The sequence below is a fragment of the Bombus affinis genome, chromosome 9, assembly GCF_024516045.1.
Source record: "Bombus affinis isolate iyBomAffi1 chromosome 9, iyBomAffi1.2, whole genome shotgun sequence".
NCBI classification, from domain to species: domain Eukaryota; kingdom Metazoa; phylum Arthropoda; class Insecta; order Hymenoptera; family Apidae; genus Bombus; species Bombus affinis.
In genome coordinates, this window is record NC_066352.1 from 3,731,753 (window position 1) to 3,748,991 (window position 17,239).

Genomic DNA, 17,239 nt, shown 5'->3' on the forward strand with positions numbered 1-17,239 from the left:
AGGCTTTTCCATGTCTCAGTCGATGAACGTCCTGCCAACGTCCCGCGATTTTATTCATCACGATTTATTTATTCTAGATCAGTACGCTTTAACCTTAATCAATTCACAGTAGGAATAAACCGTAAATACGACGCAAAAAAAAAGAAAAAAATAAAATTGACTAATCGATCTCGTGGAAAAATAATCGATTAAATTTGGAAGATAGTGATTTAAAATGCATATTATCGCATCGTTGATCTTCGCGATACTATTCGTTGTTTACGTCGCTGATTGTAACGTGAAATTGGATAAAGGTAAGATGAAACGATTATTTTCATGTTTTTCGTTTATTAAATTTATTACGTAATTATTTTTATTTGTGAACGTTAGTAAACAATTAGTAAACAATTTAAAAATAAAAGTGGAAGATCAATGGCAATGACATAGAAGGTCTATGAATGTGGCTTTCGTAATTAAAAAACAGATCCAGATTCTTGGGTTCAATATAGTTTAATAGCTTTTAGCTTATACGTTAAAAATACAAGACTTTAATTCCAAAAATTTTTAATTCTAGTTGCTTAATTCTGTAAATACAACATTTTGAGGATATATGAAGATTGGGAAATTTTGTAATTTTTAAGCATTAAGAATTTTGGATGACAGATAAATCTAATGTTTCCAATATAGGTGTAAAATATTTAATATCAAGCTTGACAAAAGTATGGATAAAAATAATTTTCTGGCTACAACTAAACTTGTTAATTAGTACAAATATAGTATACAAATATTTGGATATCTACAAGTATAATATAGAATCTAGAAGATTTCAAATATGGATTAATGTTTCTTATCTTATAATGCTAAAAGTAAAATAAACTGAGAGTCAAAAAGCTAATTAGAATATAGATCTTGAATCATATATCTACAACCTAGATTCTTGATTATCAATTCTAATTAATTTTTCTCTACCTTTCCTTACGTTTTTTAAAACTATTATTTTCCTCCTATAGTCTTGGAAGCAAAGTAAACTGTGTCATAGTAAAACAGTAGAGGTAGAACGTTCCCATAAGGTGTTTACGGTGTTGCAAACCAGTCCCCATACAACTTGACAAGAAACCCGGTAACGGCACGCAAGGAACGATAAATGGTTTTTACAACAGTTCAACTTGAAATGACTATTTTCATGCTCGCCAATTGTGGAAGTAATTCATCTATCTTTAGGGAAACACCTCTTTTTTACATAAATTTACTAACGACGTTTTTTCTACTATTTTGAGACAAACAATAGACAAAAGAAATATTTTATAATTAGGCTGCGGATATTTATGCAAATTCATATCTTTATAAGTACAATTAAGTAACTAAAGATTTATTTCATCCTTTGAATATTATACCTAACCGGTATGTACTTTGAACATTTCATATGTTTTTTTTCATATAACATGCATTGCTGTATATCTTTCTATCTTTAAAATAAGTTCGAAAAAATTCGCAGTCTACTAATAAACGATATCGAAATTCGATACGATCCTGTGTGGGCTCTCGGAAATTCATGAAGCTCTGCATGAAACCTTTTCTCTGAGCATTGAAGGTGATAAAAGCACGATGACATCCATGAAATGATAATAAGTCAGAGTTTCTCAAAATGAAATTAATCAATATTTTTCCGTGTTACAAATGCTTACAGGGTTGACGACAAATCTTCGAGAAACATGGGACTACAATGATTTTGTGATTGTTGCTTTGAACTCCAAATCAAAAAAAAAGCAATCAGAAGCAGCGATTGATATTCTTCTAGCTGTAAAATACGAGAAATCGAAGACAAAAATGATATTTAAGTTCGACAGGCAAACTAATCGAAGTAGGAAGAATATTCCAAATATAAATTATTTGATTCTCATAAATAAAAAATATTATTATATATTTCTTATTAATTCATTTTAACTCTATTTTAGTCATCTATGAGAAGACTAATCGAAATGGTCATCGAACTACGGAGCACTTGGAAATTCAGAACGTGAATGCTCCATGGAAGAAAATAATCGTCTTCGTGCATCAGAATAAACCTGACCCCGAAATAGACATTTACGTTGATTGCATTTATCAAGGCATGTTACACTTGAAGGAAAGCTTCCGTAAGGTAGCAGAAAATGAAGATGATTCTCTTGTAGAAGTGGTGAGTCTTTATTATCAAAGAATTAAAAATAATAGATGTTTCAAGTCTTCTAAGCCTAAATACTTGAGTTACGAATATTAGTAATAATATTAGAAAAATATGCTAATATTAAGCTAAATATTAAACACTTCACGTTAATTACTTCTTCGGATATTTTAATAATTACTTTACTGTTCTCTTATTCCGTTACATACGGACATCTATAATGGTGTGGAGTCAACAAATTCAATTGGGTCAAAGTAATTGTTCTTTCCTTTTTCTTTCTTTGTTTCTGTTTTGTCAAAGGACAAACAACCAAAACACACGTTCTTTCATCTATCATTGAAAAACTTCACGGTTGTTAGCAGAGAACCGGTGACGTTAGATATCGTAGGATGATGCTATTCCAAATATGGCGAGTCAGTCCAAGGCTGCTCGCATTTATTGCGTGTAGCTGTTAACTCGCGTAACACATTTAAGCATAGTGAATTGATTTCGATTCGCTTAGACTTCATCATTATTGAATATTCACGGTCTGCTTTCTTGCGCTCGAGATATGCATACAAAAAGAACCACGATGATCGTAATTTATGAACTGAAAAGAGAGAGAGAAAACGAGCCTTCGTTTCTTCTCGCTCTTGTCTTTTCGTTATTTAAATATTCATGAAAAAGCTGGTTAATATACAAATCGTCTTAGTTTTTCTTTTTTTAAGCGACGTTGCGTTGCTTAGAAATAATCTTGTAAAGGAAGTAGCTTTATTTACTACTTGTAATACTTCGTTCTTACTCTTTGTATTATAACTGAAAAACGCATTAAACTGAGTGTCATTTTCCTATATAATGATGATAGTTAATGTATCTACTTCAATATATATAACTAAAGAATTGATATATTCAGATATGTATTTAATCTAAATGTAAAACATCTATAATATACATACATGCAGTATTATATCAATAGAAAAAGAATTCCAAAACTCAATTAGTTGTATTATGAAAAATGTTATTTTGTTGCTGTATATTTATTATTATTAACAATTATAGAACTTTCAATTTAAAGAATTTTAACTTAGAAAAATTGTGTCTTCAGTTTAGAGAAAGGAGAAGTCACTTAAAGGTGTATCCCTTATTATCCGTCAGCGACGCTCTGAAACAAGAAAATTGCCCCAACTATCTGGCCGGTTTAGGCACGTTATCGGATGAGTACAAAGAGTCTGTCGAGTCTGACGAATCAATTCCTACATCAACCAAAGACAATTCTGATAATAATTCCGACGAATTTTCACTCGAGATTAATCCATCTCGTAGAAAATTAGGAAACAATGAAAACTCCACAACTGAAACTTCAGATACGTCCGAAGATACAAGTTCAATTGAAGATTTCGGCGATCCAGGTTTTAAACAATCATCTCAATCGAAACACGATTATCGTCCTACTGAACGTCCTGAGAAATATCATTCTATAAGTGAGGTTGAAACTAATCAAGAAGATGTTTCGAAACATGTGAAACGTTCGCGTCAGAAAACACGATCTGAATACTTTGACGGACCTTTTTACGAGAATCCCATGGAATGGAATAATTTTGGTGAATTGGATCCATTGAGTCAGTCCAACTTGTATCATAAGAGATTTCCGCGAAGAGGGGACATAGGGATTCAGAGTCTGAACGAAAAGGGTAAGCTGTAATTGAAATGAATCATGCGAAAAATGAGTTAATAAATAGGCTGCGAATCTTTATGCACTTGTAGGAAATTTGAACGTGCAAAATTGTACATAATACGCAGATAACACGAAAAAATGTTTAAAATAACCATAGTATAGTGCTTCTTATAATATCTGGTAATTAAGACAATTTTCTATCTGGGTTCTCTTTCCTTAATTGTATTCTGAAAAACACGAATTTGCACAAAAAAAAAAACTGCAGTTTATTAATAAATTTTAATATCTTAACTGTTCTAATTGTTTAAGATATTAACTATCATAATGGAAGTTTAGGAAATAAAATATGTAGATAGTATGTTATCTAACATCGAGCATTATTTTTTATTTATGATTTCAAAATCTTAAGAAAATGTGATTTTGCAGTTTGTTTAATGGATTTTCAAATCGTGAGGACATTAAACGAGCTGATTGAAGCTACTAGGAAGGTCTGGAGAGAAATAGAATTAAACGTGAGTAATAACGTCGCCCATAATTATTCAAGAATATTTAATGAACTTGATTAATGTGGTTTTCCTTTCAGAAACTGGAAATGCGACATCTTCGACAATTAATTGAAAATTGCGCAGCATGTCGTGTACCTCCTGGTGGGTATTGAAAGAATTACATACACGAAAGATATCTTTATTGTTAACTGCTTTTAATTTTCTATTTGTTCTTCGATAATATTTTTTAATTTAATTTTTCTCAATCCTTTCTCATCTTTCGAGACAATCTTTTTAGTAACGATTTTCACAAGTGTGCAAATACTTGTTAATATTATAAACAACGAAAGAGCATTTAAATAAATGTATAATACGGCCTTACATTGCAATAAATGTACATTTCTGGCAAAATGGAATAATGTTGTGACTCGTATTCTTACTTTTTTAAGAGAATGATTAGGAATAAAGTTCCTCGAATCACTAGATTAGTTCGTATGATCGGAAAGCAACGCGATTAGATCGAAAAGCGACGTCTTAACCGAAATGACTAATATCTAAATTGAGGAAAATGATATTGGCAACGTGATTATAACCTGAAAAGAAATTGCAGGAATAGAAAATACTGTATGAACTGGAAGACTATTAAATTGTCGCGAAGACATCAGAAACTAATGCAGAAACTAAGTTGTCAAAAACAAAATAACTAATTTATGAAAAATTTTTCAAACAACTTTTCAAAAAGATTGCTCAAATGTATAATAATATGATGCTTAAATCGAAACTACAAATAGAACATGAAATGATATTCTAAAATATTTCTGGCATTTATAATATATATACGAAATACTAAAAGTTATTAATTAGATATATGTACGAAGAATATTCCATAGAAGGTATATTTTTCCTGCATGAAAAAAAAAGAACAAAAAGAGCTATTTTGCCTTGGGTTATAGATATTTTCAAAAATCTATGACTTTAACTAGTTTAGTAGAGAAATGTAGATTAACCAGTAGTAATTGTAGCATTAAAGTGGATTCCAAGCACAGGCGGAAATCTGTTGAGTCGCAATATGGTCGAGGTTTCTTCTTGGAATAGCGATATCCTGATAAGTTCCTGATCCTGGTAATTCCACAGTTTCACCGATGACCACGGCGGCTCCTCCTCCTAGTTGCGATTACAAATCGCCCTGCTTCCCGGGCGCTGACTGCATTAACACACCACGCGGGCCACAGTGCGGAGCGTGCCCGCCGCAATACACTGGTGATGGATATCGTTGCGTGAAAATTAGTTGCGCGCACAACCCTTGCTTTTATGGGGTCCGTTGCTACGACCGCGCGGATGGATACAGGTACGAGTAGAATCATTTAATTAATTACAATACAGTTCCCGGCGATTGAATTACAACCGTATGCAGAAATTTCATTTTTCGAAGTACGATATGTAGGTGTACCCATCCTTGATCCTTATGTTACTTAGGGAGAAAAATTTAGATAGCGTACATAGGATATCGGAAAGGATATGAGCTGTAATGAATTGAATAACAATTTTTCAGGTGTGGAAATTGTCCCAACGGTTACGTAGGTGATGGTAAACGCTGCGAACGATTTAAGGGTGGTTGTGAGCCTCATCCTTGCTACCCGGATGTAAAATGTGATCCAATTCTTCATCCGCCGTATTTCAAGTAATGAAATGAAAATATCAAGTTAATCCATAAATTTCTATAATTTAAATGGAATTAATTGTAATTTAATTGAACTTAAGGCGTTTAGTGTAAATTACAATTATCTATTATAAAGTGTAAAATAATTGAGAAGGACTATTCCAAGGTTTTTGACTAAACTATAATGATTTTTAGATGCGGTTCTTGTCCAAACGGGTTCATGGGTAATGGATCTACGTGTGTTGATATAAATGAATGCGAGCTAGCTCAACCTTGTCATCCAGGAGTACGATGTATCAATCTTCATCCAGGATTCAAATGCGAATCTTGTCCACCAGGATTTGCTGGACCTACAGTCGAAGGAGTCGGTTTGGAAATCGCAATGGTTCGCAAGCAAATTTGCCAAGACATAAATGAATGCGAAAATAACAATGGAGGATGCGATCCATATATGACATGCATTAATACGGAGGTAGTTTTTGCAAAAAATTCGTAACAATTCAAATAAATTCAATAAATACAATTTAAGTATTGAAGTTGCTTCTTTATTATATTTTTAATTGTATTTCCAACTTAACAATTCTCATTAACACTTCAGGGCTCGTATAGATGTGGTACTTGTAGAACAGGTTACGTGGGAAACCAAACATTTGGCGATGTAAACGCCGATTGTATTTGTACCAACACCAATGAATACACATGTAGAGTAAGAAAACAAATCTAACACAACTACTCTTTTAAGTCCATATATATATATATATATATATGTATTCTAGACAAAACAATCAAATTATATATCAAATTCACAATTTATATCAAAATATACAATTTCTAGTGTCGCGTTGGATGGGCAGGGGATGGACTGATGTGTGGTTCGGACAGAGACAGCGATGGAATTCCTGATAGAAACCTCCGTTGTCATGATTTACGTTGTCGTATGGACAACTGTCCATTTATACCAAATACAGGACAAGAGGATGCGGATAGAGATGGTTTGGGTGATGCTTGTGATCCAGACGCTGATAACGATGGCATCTTGAATCCTTCGGACAACTGTCCTTTAATTCCAAACCCTAGCCAGGAAGACAGTGATCATGATTCTGTCGGCGATGCTTGCGATAATTGTCCTCTAGCAAAAAATCTAAAGCAGGACGACACTGACGATGATGGCATCGGTGACGCCTGTGACGACGACGTTGATAACGATGGTGAGATTTTAAAGAGAAATTTATTTTAGGTTCAGTAATAATTCGTAGACAAAATTATAAATTTAGATAAATTTTAATTAATCGATAGATTAATTTCAAAATACCCAATCGATATTGGTAAGAGTATTCTCCATTTCTAAGGATGTTTTTGCATAAAATAGAATGTCTTCTGAAATTTTTACGTGGTAAAATTGACGAAATATTTTTTAAAGCTTTTTTCAAACTTTTTTAAAAAGGAATTGGATATGTAGGGAGAAAAATATTCGGCCAATCAGGTTTAACTAAAGCGGGATTCGTACCCAAATTTGTTTGCCGGACGGGTGCTTTTCCAATTAAGCTACCCAGAGAGTCCATCGGCGAATCCTTTTTCTCTCAAATTCTTATATACTTATTGTATGTAAGTAAGAGTATATGTCCACATTTCTTGCAAGCCGGCGCCAGAGAGCTTGACACAATTTGTGACGACCCTCGATTACCCATAATACATGATTAACTTATCGATAACTACCATATAACATTGATCTATACAATAAATATCGATCAATTAAAATAAACAATATCATTACTGATTATTATTATTTTTTCTACTGGGCATCAGGGGGTTATACTTTTCCTGAGATTTTAGAGAGAAAAAATGTTCATCCAATCAGGTTTACTGGACCGGGATTCGAACCCGGATCATCCGCTTACCGAGCGGGTGCTTTCCCGATTAAGCTACCTAGGCCGTTGCAAATGTTTTCTTCAAATTTATTATATAGCACCTAGGCGGCTATCTACAAATGTTTTATATTAAATATTTTTTAAAATATTTTTAATAGATATCTTTTATAATCAATAACATTTATGATCTCATAGCTATCTTGAATGAGAACGACAATTGTCCAAAAACGAAGAATCCAGATCAAAATGACCGCGATATGGATGGTATTGGCGACGCCTGCGACAATTGTCCTGATGTATACAATGAGGACCAATTGGACCAAGATGAAGATGGGGTAGGTGATGCTTGCGACAACGACAACGATAAAGATAGAGATGGTGTACAAGACGATAGAGACAATTGTCCTGATGTCATGAATTCAGGACAAAATGATATTGACCACGATGGTATAGGAGATGAATGCGATAATGATATGGATAATGATGGTGTGCCCAATTCGATTGACAATTGTCCTTACGTTTACAATCCGGATCAACGTCGCACGCATCGTAAGTAAAGAATCATCGAACTGTAAAGATTATCATATAAAAATTTAAAAATATATTATACATATTTAGATGAGAATGTTGGTGATGCTTGCTGGAACGACAATGATAACGACACTGTGAAGAATTTATTAGACAATTGTCCTAACAATAGTTTGATCTGGGCAACAGATTTCAGAAAATATACTACGGTTGCTTTAGATCCTATTGGTACTGCTCAAATAGATCCTGTTTGGGTAATACACCACGAAGGAGCTGAAATTCAGCAGCTTTATAATAGTGATCCCGGACTTGCTATTGGTAATGTAGTAATTTGTATTAATTTATATCTGTTAATCAATTTATTTATTTATTATAGTAGCTGCAAAAGGTATTTGTACACAGTTACATTTACTACAGTATTTACATAATATTAATTAATTAGATCCAAGTATATTAAATTTCATATCATTTACTAATACCTTCGGTTACAAAAATTTGATACTATAAATGTGAGATATAAAACCTCATAAAAAATGTCTCATTAGAAGATAAAAATATGTATTTAGTATTTACAAATACCTCGTGTAGTCACTGTGTAATGAATATCAGGTTGACGGATATGAAATTTCGTTTCTCCGAAACAGAATTTAGCAAACTAATATCATTTAATTTACTAATCATACTAAAGGAGAAATTTGAAATTTTGTAATCTGTTTATTTCCTTGACTTTAAATCTTCATCTGCAACAGGTCCGGATATATTCAGCGGCGTAGATTTCGAGGGCACGTTCTTCATCGACGACGACGGAGACGACGACTACGTTGGTTTTGTTTTTTCTTACCAGGACAACCGTAGATTCTACGTCGTGTGCTGGAAAAAAGGCCCGCAACCATATTGGATGCCGACTCCGTTCAGAGCAGTAGGAGAACCCGGAGTTTTTTTGAAACTCGTCAACTCAAATACAGGTCCCGGAGAATTTCTTAGAAACAGTCTTTGGCATAATGAAGATGTACCCAACCAGGTGAAGATTCTTTGGCATGATCCAAAGAAAATCGGATGGAAAGAAAGGACACCGTATAGATGGCATCTGTTACATAGACCTAAAATCGGTCTAATTAGGTTCCGACTTTATCAAGGAAAACAACTAGTAGCTGACTCAGGAAATGTTTACGATTCGACATTGAAAGGTGGCAGATTGGGTGTTTACTGTTTCTCTCAGGAAAAGATTACTTGGTCCAATTTGTTATATACATGTAAAGGTAAGATTTTATTTGTACAGGTGCTAGGTTTGCTCTTGGAATTTGGTTGCAAGCGTTGGTGGATACATTAAAAATATATTACGCAATTTTTAGTGCAGAAATTAAATCATTTATAATTAAAAATAAACTTCTCAGGCGATATTTTCATATATGAACTACTTTCATTGTACTCCTGTAAATATCGCCTACAAGTTTTGTGTTACCCTGTATACACATATTTATTAATGTCGTTCAGCATAGATAACAAAATTGCTATATAATATAAAGGTCATACATTTAAGAATTAAGAATTACATATTAATGAAGGAAACTGATAATAGATTGAAAACATCAATTATAAATGAAGAAATTCATATACAACATATAAAAAATATACATTTTTTAATTATTTACAGTTTAACACAAGACTTTTAATTAAACCATATTTAGGTGTAAAACGGCTCGAAACAGAATCTCACTATTTTAATGTTTCAGCAATACGGTAGCTAAAATTTGAACCCAGTATATTAATAAAACTTCAAATTTATCCGTGATAATACAATAACTGATTTAATCCACACCAATTCACACGTGAACTTTTCCTTTAGCATATGCATTTTTTGCATCTTTTCTTTCAAATTTGCCAATAATTTAACAGTAATCCTAATTAATGATTTTTATATTATAATTTAACATTCGTTATATAATAATTTATCGTGTTATAAATTAAAAAGTATACAAAATATGAACCTGTAGTTCAACCTTATCACTGAACAATAAACTCTAACAGAAATACTCTTACTTTAAATACCTTTAAAGAGACAAAATCTTCATAAAATTTCTTCATTTTTATGATATTTTTCAGAGACTGTCCCGAAATTGGTATGGAACGAGTTGCCGGCGAACTTGAAGAAAGAAGTAAATGTAGAGATGAATAATTAAATCGGACCTTCTACCAGACTTATCTATTACGACTCACTTTAATAACTTCTTGAAATTTATTCCATTATTTTAGGAAAATTTTGTCTATTTAAGCCGAATATCATGAATTTGGTTCGTTTCCCGCGATGAGAACTAAAAAATATTCTTAAGTGTATGTATATGTATCTATATTTACGAGTTTTATTCAATATGGGCAGAATTCATTGGAAAAAATTCGTGATTCTTTTTCTCTCTTTTATTTCTTTTTTTTATGAAATTCGAAGTTTTGTAACATTTAAGAATATACGTAATTAAAGATACAGCATGACAAATACCTTCAATGAACCTTCTTCCATCAGCTAAGGACGAGGGAAATCTTAAAAATAGATTATATTTTTGCGGAATGTGTGCAACGAACACTTAATTTTCTAATTAACAAGGAAAGATTAAAATATGATTGTACGCTTTCTGAACGATTTGAATCAAATATATTGAATTTATTACATTATGTTTTACTATACCGATGTGTGCAAAGATACGGAAGTTGCTTTTATAAGAAATGGACAAATTAAAGCTTTATACTCTTGATAATCTTTACGGGTATCATGAATTCAAAATTAAATATCAGAAACAACGTAAGTTAATTTTCATTGTAAATTGAACCGTAATTTAGAAATGACTTATGCCGTGAATGCTCTCGTCAATTTCATTTAATCTCGAAGAAACAGGCGATAAAGAATTACAGATTATTGTGGATATAGAATATGCGAAATGTGGTTTAACATACAAAATAACTGATAAACTAAATTAATGATGTAAACTCCAATGCTTAAGAGATTAGATAGTTGGATCTCTTAAGTGCTCTTATTTTAATATAACTAATTTAAATTTTTACAGATTTTCTCTCTCTTTCGGATAGTAGTTTTAATATTTCAAAAGTTTCCATAGCTAAATTACACTCAATCGGTTTTACTGTTTTACAATCGATTTACATTGGTCGTTACAGTTCAGAAAGCGCACATCTAAATCGTTCCCTCTTTTTTAAGTGATTGACAAAGTCGATCAAAGTGCCTAGAAAAAATTTGTCGCTTTGATAGTATACGCATTTAAAACATTTTCATATTTGTGTGTATGTGCATGTGTATGTGTATGTGTGTGTGTGTTCTTTTTTCCTTTACTAAAGAGTGTCTACTTACAATGTTACGGAATAACGAGGCTCTTTACGATAGGTATTAAAAAAAGTATATATATACACGTTGGTATAAGAAAATGTCTACAGTACAGGATGAACTAATCGTTGCGAAATTTAGGAAGAACATTTGTACGTGACAGAGAGAACAATTTTCGAAATATTTCTACGCGTTGTTTGAATGAAGAATAGGTGCGTATGTAGTTTATTAATAATATATTGTATATTGCGAGGTACCAAAAAGAAATATGACAAATATCGAAATAAATAACACATAAATGTACACGATACTTAGGCCCATTGCAAATTAAAAAACATAATAATTTATTATTTTTTCTATCACGAATAAAATTTTATTACACACCCCTTCCTTCGATATACGCAATAAATTTATTCAACAAATAATTCTATTATGGCTGAGGGAAGCGTAAATCTATTAATGTAAACTTTTTGTAATTTATTAGTGCAAAAAATAAAAGTATGTAAGAGAAGAAACTGGTGTGTATGTATAAAAATATTTATTTCAGATATGTTGCGCAGGATGTCCAAGGTAACTAACTTTCTCTTTTTTATTAAAAATTAACCAAAGAATGATCAGCATGATGCGATAAGTACGATCACAAACAAGAATTTTTTAACATAAATAAATAGCATAAAAGGAAAATACCAATATAGCGTCTAACCGCGTAAATCGAAGGACGAGAGATATAACTTCTTATCGCTTCTTGTTCATTTACAAAATTTGTAAATATACTTGTACAAAAGTATATATATATATATATATATATATATATATATATATATATATATAATACTTTTCTTGAAACAACAGAAATACTTGAAAAAAGAAACTGTTCGGCTTAAATAACCATTTTGCTTATTATTTTTCCTATGTATGTCAATGTGTTACGTTAACATTCTGCGTGGGAACGCAAAATCCTGTTATTATATATAAATAGTCGAAGTCTAGAGATCGTAATTAAAAATAAAACTTAACTTTATATTTACACTAAGGAACATATAGATACCATTTGTTTCGAAGCTACAGCAATTCCTTCTCCGAGGAAGTTCTTTAATAAATCGGAAGTTATATTTTAAATGCACTAACCATCGGAGAGAGGCCGAATAAATATTATACAACTATTACAAAATTGGGCGTACACATACACATACGTCAAAATGTCAGATTTCACGACTTTAAGAGTTTATAGCGCATTTACCATTTTCTTTAGTGTTAAGCAACACATGCACTTTCTATATTGTTCTCTTCATAGATCCTATAAACTTTTAAAATCTTAAATTAAATCTTTTCTTTCTTATTATTCTATATGTATATTATATACAGAGATTTTAATGAAAATAAAATAATAATGATGCTCTATTAATTAACCCATTATCTGCGATAATCCTCATTTAGGGACTATAAAATTAGGGATCAGAAATTTGTAAATTTCACGGTTTCGATGATACCCAAATGAGGAATTTTTCTTTGTCGAAGAATATATTTGAATTTGATATTTCAAACGCATATATTGATTAAATTGATTGGAATCGAGATTGCAATCTATAGAATTATACATATGTATGTACATATGATAATTTGAAGAAGAGAGAAATTGGCAGTTAATGGGTTAAACATTCGTAATTGTACATTTCCCTAGAGTTTTCGCAAAGAAAATAGAACATTGCTAATTGTAAGTGTCTCTGATCGATTTCTTAAAAGTATATAAATTCTTTGAGTGAAGAAGAGGGAGAAGTGGTGGAGGAAGAAGAGTAGAATATGTATTTTAGTTCATCATAGGTGAAAAGACAGTCACACACAATCGACAAAGTTAATAATATAAATTTCTCCGAATCTTAGATTAAAGTTCGTTTTGCACGATTCGCGTACAGGGTGTTTCGAAAACAGCTGCTCGGATTTTGGGCGTATACTTTATATGAAAACGAAAATACGAGAAAAATGATATAAACGTAATTTCGAAAGCCTTTCCCTTCAAAAATGGAAAAGATATACGTAATAGTAATAATATATATATATATATATATGACAATTATCTTAATTATTCTGTTTAATATTTAAATAAGTTTTATTTCATAGGGCAGTATATTTCAAATTGTTATTCATTAAGAAAAAATATCTAACAACCCTGGTATTGAATGGGAAAATAATGATGCATAATATGCATAAATATGATATCTTTTCTATAACTGTAAAAAGATTAACGAGAAAAAAATTCAAATTCACTCATTCTCCTTAAAACTAACGAACGACTGTTTTCGTGAAGCTTGACCAGCTACGATTTAATTGCAAAATATACAACGCTTGGAAATGAAATTATCCTACTATGTGTAATATAAAAATGCTATTTGTACTTCTGAATTTTTATACGATACGATATTCTCAAATTTTTAAAAAGAAAATATTACTTTTGATAATAAAATGTCTCAAATAGAGGACAGTTGTATAGTTGAAATATTCGAAGCTGAGTATAATATGAACCCTAAAAGCCGGATATTTTGGAACTGTCGAACAGTCCTAAGAAAATTGCAGACAAGCAATCGACATTTTCGGAGCCTAGTATTATTTTCGCAGCCGAGTATTATTTTCGAAACACCCGAAGAGTTAAAATTTAAACGAAAAACTCGATTCTAACGAGTGCAACGGACAGTTGAGTCTCTTCTGGTTCGCACACGTTATGGCAGTGGCCGCTCAGAGCTTGATCGCTAAGGCAGTTGAGCGCTATTCAAAGGAAAAAAGAGCAAGAAACCTCGGCAAAGAATCTTCTTCGAAAACACACTCTCGTTCGGTAAGAAGTTCATCCGTATTTATCTCCTAGCGTACAAGCTATAATATAAATAAAATAAATCTGATATTACTTTACACGATGACAACATGCATATTTTCTCTCGATCCACGAATAAAAGTCGTAAAGTAAAGGGACTTGTAATTTTCCAATTAAACAAAATTTCTATAAAAAATTAGAAATTGGTTGTTTTAACTACTCTGATAATATTATTAAATATGATATTCGGATTCTTACAAATAGCAAATGTCTTGACGATATTTTTTATCAAGGAATGAACCAAGCGTATAAGAATTTCGAACGAATACATGGTAAAATGACAAATATTTTATTCACTTATTATAGTCATAAAATATTTAATATCTGAAATGCGTCCCTTTGTTTTTCGACTTTTCCATGTATAACGTTCTCTTCTCTTTTGACAAATTTTCTTCCCCGATTTTACTTATACGTACAAGTGTATAGTAGCCGACCAATGAACACCTTGATCTTCAATAGAAGGTATATACGACTAATTCACGTAAATCTTTCGTTCGACGAAGTCAACGTTGCCAAATTATGTTTGGTGGAAACTGTTAATATAGAGGGTGTCGAAGAAAGGGTCAAAAACTATAAAAATACATACGTAATATTCATTAAAATAAGCAGAAAAGAACTTATAATTAAAAATAGAATTAAGTTTACAACATATCTTTAATCATAAATAATTGTGTATTCCTCTTTCCCTTTATATATAAATAAATATCATTATCCAATAAAATTTACTAATTTTAAGAATTTAATTACATTATCTAAATAAATTCTCTCTGGAATTATTACATTTTTAGTATCGAAATCTTTATTTATTTTTACGAATACCCTAAAATATTTGTTATCCTTTCTCAAACACCCAATATCTTCATCGAGGATATATAATATTTTTGTTAATAGCATACACATAGTTCAAATTTTTACTTTATAGATTAGATCATTAGATTTAAGATAGTATCTTGTTAGCTGAATATCTTAACAACGAGTTTTAAAATGTACATTAAAAGAACAAGCCACAGCGAACGAGTTCTTGGCTGTTTTATTCGATGGTCTAACTAAAAACGAACCGAAATAAAAATACATCATCAGGAATCTATTTTCACTCATCGTCAGTTCTATCCGGTATCCTTTTGATATCTGCGCAATCAAATCGAATCTCAATTAAATGCATATTTCTGTTCCCTTTATAAAACTACGTTTACTTAACTATGTAGATCACATTCGAAGAAACGTCTTTCAAGAATAACGCGTCTATCAAATAATATTTACAAGGAACGAAATAAAGCGAATCAAGTATATGGAAAAGAAATTAATAATATCCTATCATGAACTCAAAATTCAATAAATATACAAATAATAAATTAAACGATCTACGCTCTATTCGTTATTACTATATCGATAAATTATATTATAACTTCAAATTAAAAACGTTAACAGCTTAAAATCGGAATAAAACGTAACGCGTAGGATCCAGGAAAAAGGCAACACACTTGGAGACTTGCGGTCGACTGAATAATAATTCGGACTCCTGTCGCCGAAGAGCAAGTCCCTGTGCCATCGCAAACGATCTCTCGATGTCCTCTTACTTATTCCTACATGAATCAACTATTTATAGAGTCGCTACGAATTTCCACTCTTTTTCTATTCTAACTTCGATGAGTGTCCTCGAACGTTTCCTTTTTTTTTTATCTCCTCTCTTTTTTTTCTTTATATCGAAACGTCAATTCTATGGGCAGTTAACGATACTTCTTGAAAGTTTTCTCGCTTCGATTCTTCATCGAGTAAAATCATCTTACTCTTTCAGGCTTTTATTGTTGTCCTAGACACGTGTATATCTTTTTTTCTTTTTTTTAGTCAATCTTAACAACGATTGGAAATACCTTTTTCCTCGCGTAAACGAGGAAAATGTCTCGTTTGGAACTCAAGTTATCCATATTCTTAACTATACCTCTAAAAGACTCTCGGTATACTCCCGTATACGGGAGCCATCTTTTACATCTAAATAACTCTCTTCGTTTCGTCGATAAAACAGCACGCAATACACTAGATGCCACGATATTTTTCAACGACTCGTCAAATTGTTTTCACCATTCGAATCTTTCTCTTCGTTCGCCTGAATCTCGTCTAACTTTGTCTTTTCTCTTTGATACTGGAGTTGTTGGAATTGTTCGACTGGATATAGGAAGAAAGCTCTGACTACCAAGCGTCTGTGTATCTCACGTCGAACTCCTGCAGAGCTGGCAAACACTTCTTCAGGGATTCGAACGTCTGAACGGATAGTTTCGTGCTATTCAGGTTCAGCTTCTTTAAACTCGTTAGTGCTAAAAATTTAAAGATTGAATAAATGTTCAGATTAATTAAGAAATTGAGTAAAGATTTTATATTAACTTCATACAGTGGCTGCAGAAAGTATTGGCACATACATATTTTTCAATGAAACGTTTCTTTATCAGATTCTATATTTCATTTTCATAGTACCAAATTTTTATAGTCATATGAAAGTGCTGCTTGGATCTAATGGTGTGCTAACATTTTTTTTTTTTTTGTAGCCACTGTATGTACAGCATATGAATATCTAAATTGTAAAGTTCAAAATATATGAAAGTAGATGTTAAAATAAAAATTGATCTTATCAAAATATACAGATAAGAGTTCATATAAAATTTATACTAAACATATCAAGATACATTCTCTTTGGACAAAACAATATTAACATTCATAT

At 31.6% G+C, this 17,239-nt stretch overlaps 2 protein-coding genes across 7 annotated transcripts in view; one reads left to right on the plus strand and one right to left on the minus strand.

Annotated features, from left to right (window-relative positions):
• On the plus strand, nt 1–10,814 carry LOC126920039 (cartilage oligomeric matrix protein). The gene is made up of 15 exons (XM_050729908.1): nt 1–293; nt 1,667–1,840; nt 1,935–2,155; nt 3,225–3,810; nt 4,221–4,306; nt 4,378–4,441; nt 5,414–5,627; nt 5,832–5,960; nt 6,135–6,411; nt 6,538–6,645; nt 6,775–7,147; nt 8,003–8,356; nt 8,426–8,653; nt 9,085–9,594; nt 10,439–10,814. Exons 1-15 carry the CDS (start codon nt 215–217, stop codon nt 10,513–10,515), a joined length of 3,480 nt encoding a protein of 1,159 aa, XP_050585865.1. The 5' UTR covers nt 1–214; the 3' UTR covers nt 10,516–10,814.
• Nucleotides 10,733–17,239, minus strand: part of LOC126920041 (C-Maf-inducing protein-like) — a 26,110-nt gene continuing 19,603 nt past the window's right edge. For all 6 annotated transcript variants that reach the window (XM_050729916.1, XM_050729913.1, XM_050729918.1 and 3 more), the window contains one exon: nt 10,733–16,838. In XM_050729916.1, coding sequence (XP_050585873.1) covers nt 16,714–16,838 — 125 coding nt within the window. In that variant the 3' untranslated portion in view covers nt 10,733–16,713. The remainder of the gene's footprint in view (nt 16,839–17,239) is intronic.

What these genes read in the sequence shown, in the direction of transcription:
- LOC126920039 (XM_050729908.1), top strand. Translation starts at nt 215, where the DNA reads ATGCATATTATCGCATCGTTGATCTTCGCGATACTATTCGTTGTTTAC. An exon ending in AGCATGTCGTGTACCTCCTG is followed by an intron (nt 4,442 to 5,413) that starts GTGGGTATTGAA and finishes GTAATTCCACAG; the next exon opens with TTTCACCGATGACCACGGCG. An exon ending in CCAATGAATACACATGTAGA is followed by an intron (nt 6,646 to 6,774) that starts GTAAGAAAACAA and finishes TACAATTTCTAG; the next exon opens with TGTCGCGTTGGATGGGCAGG.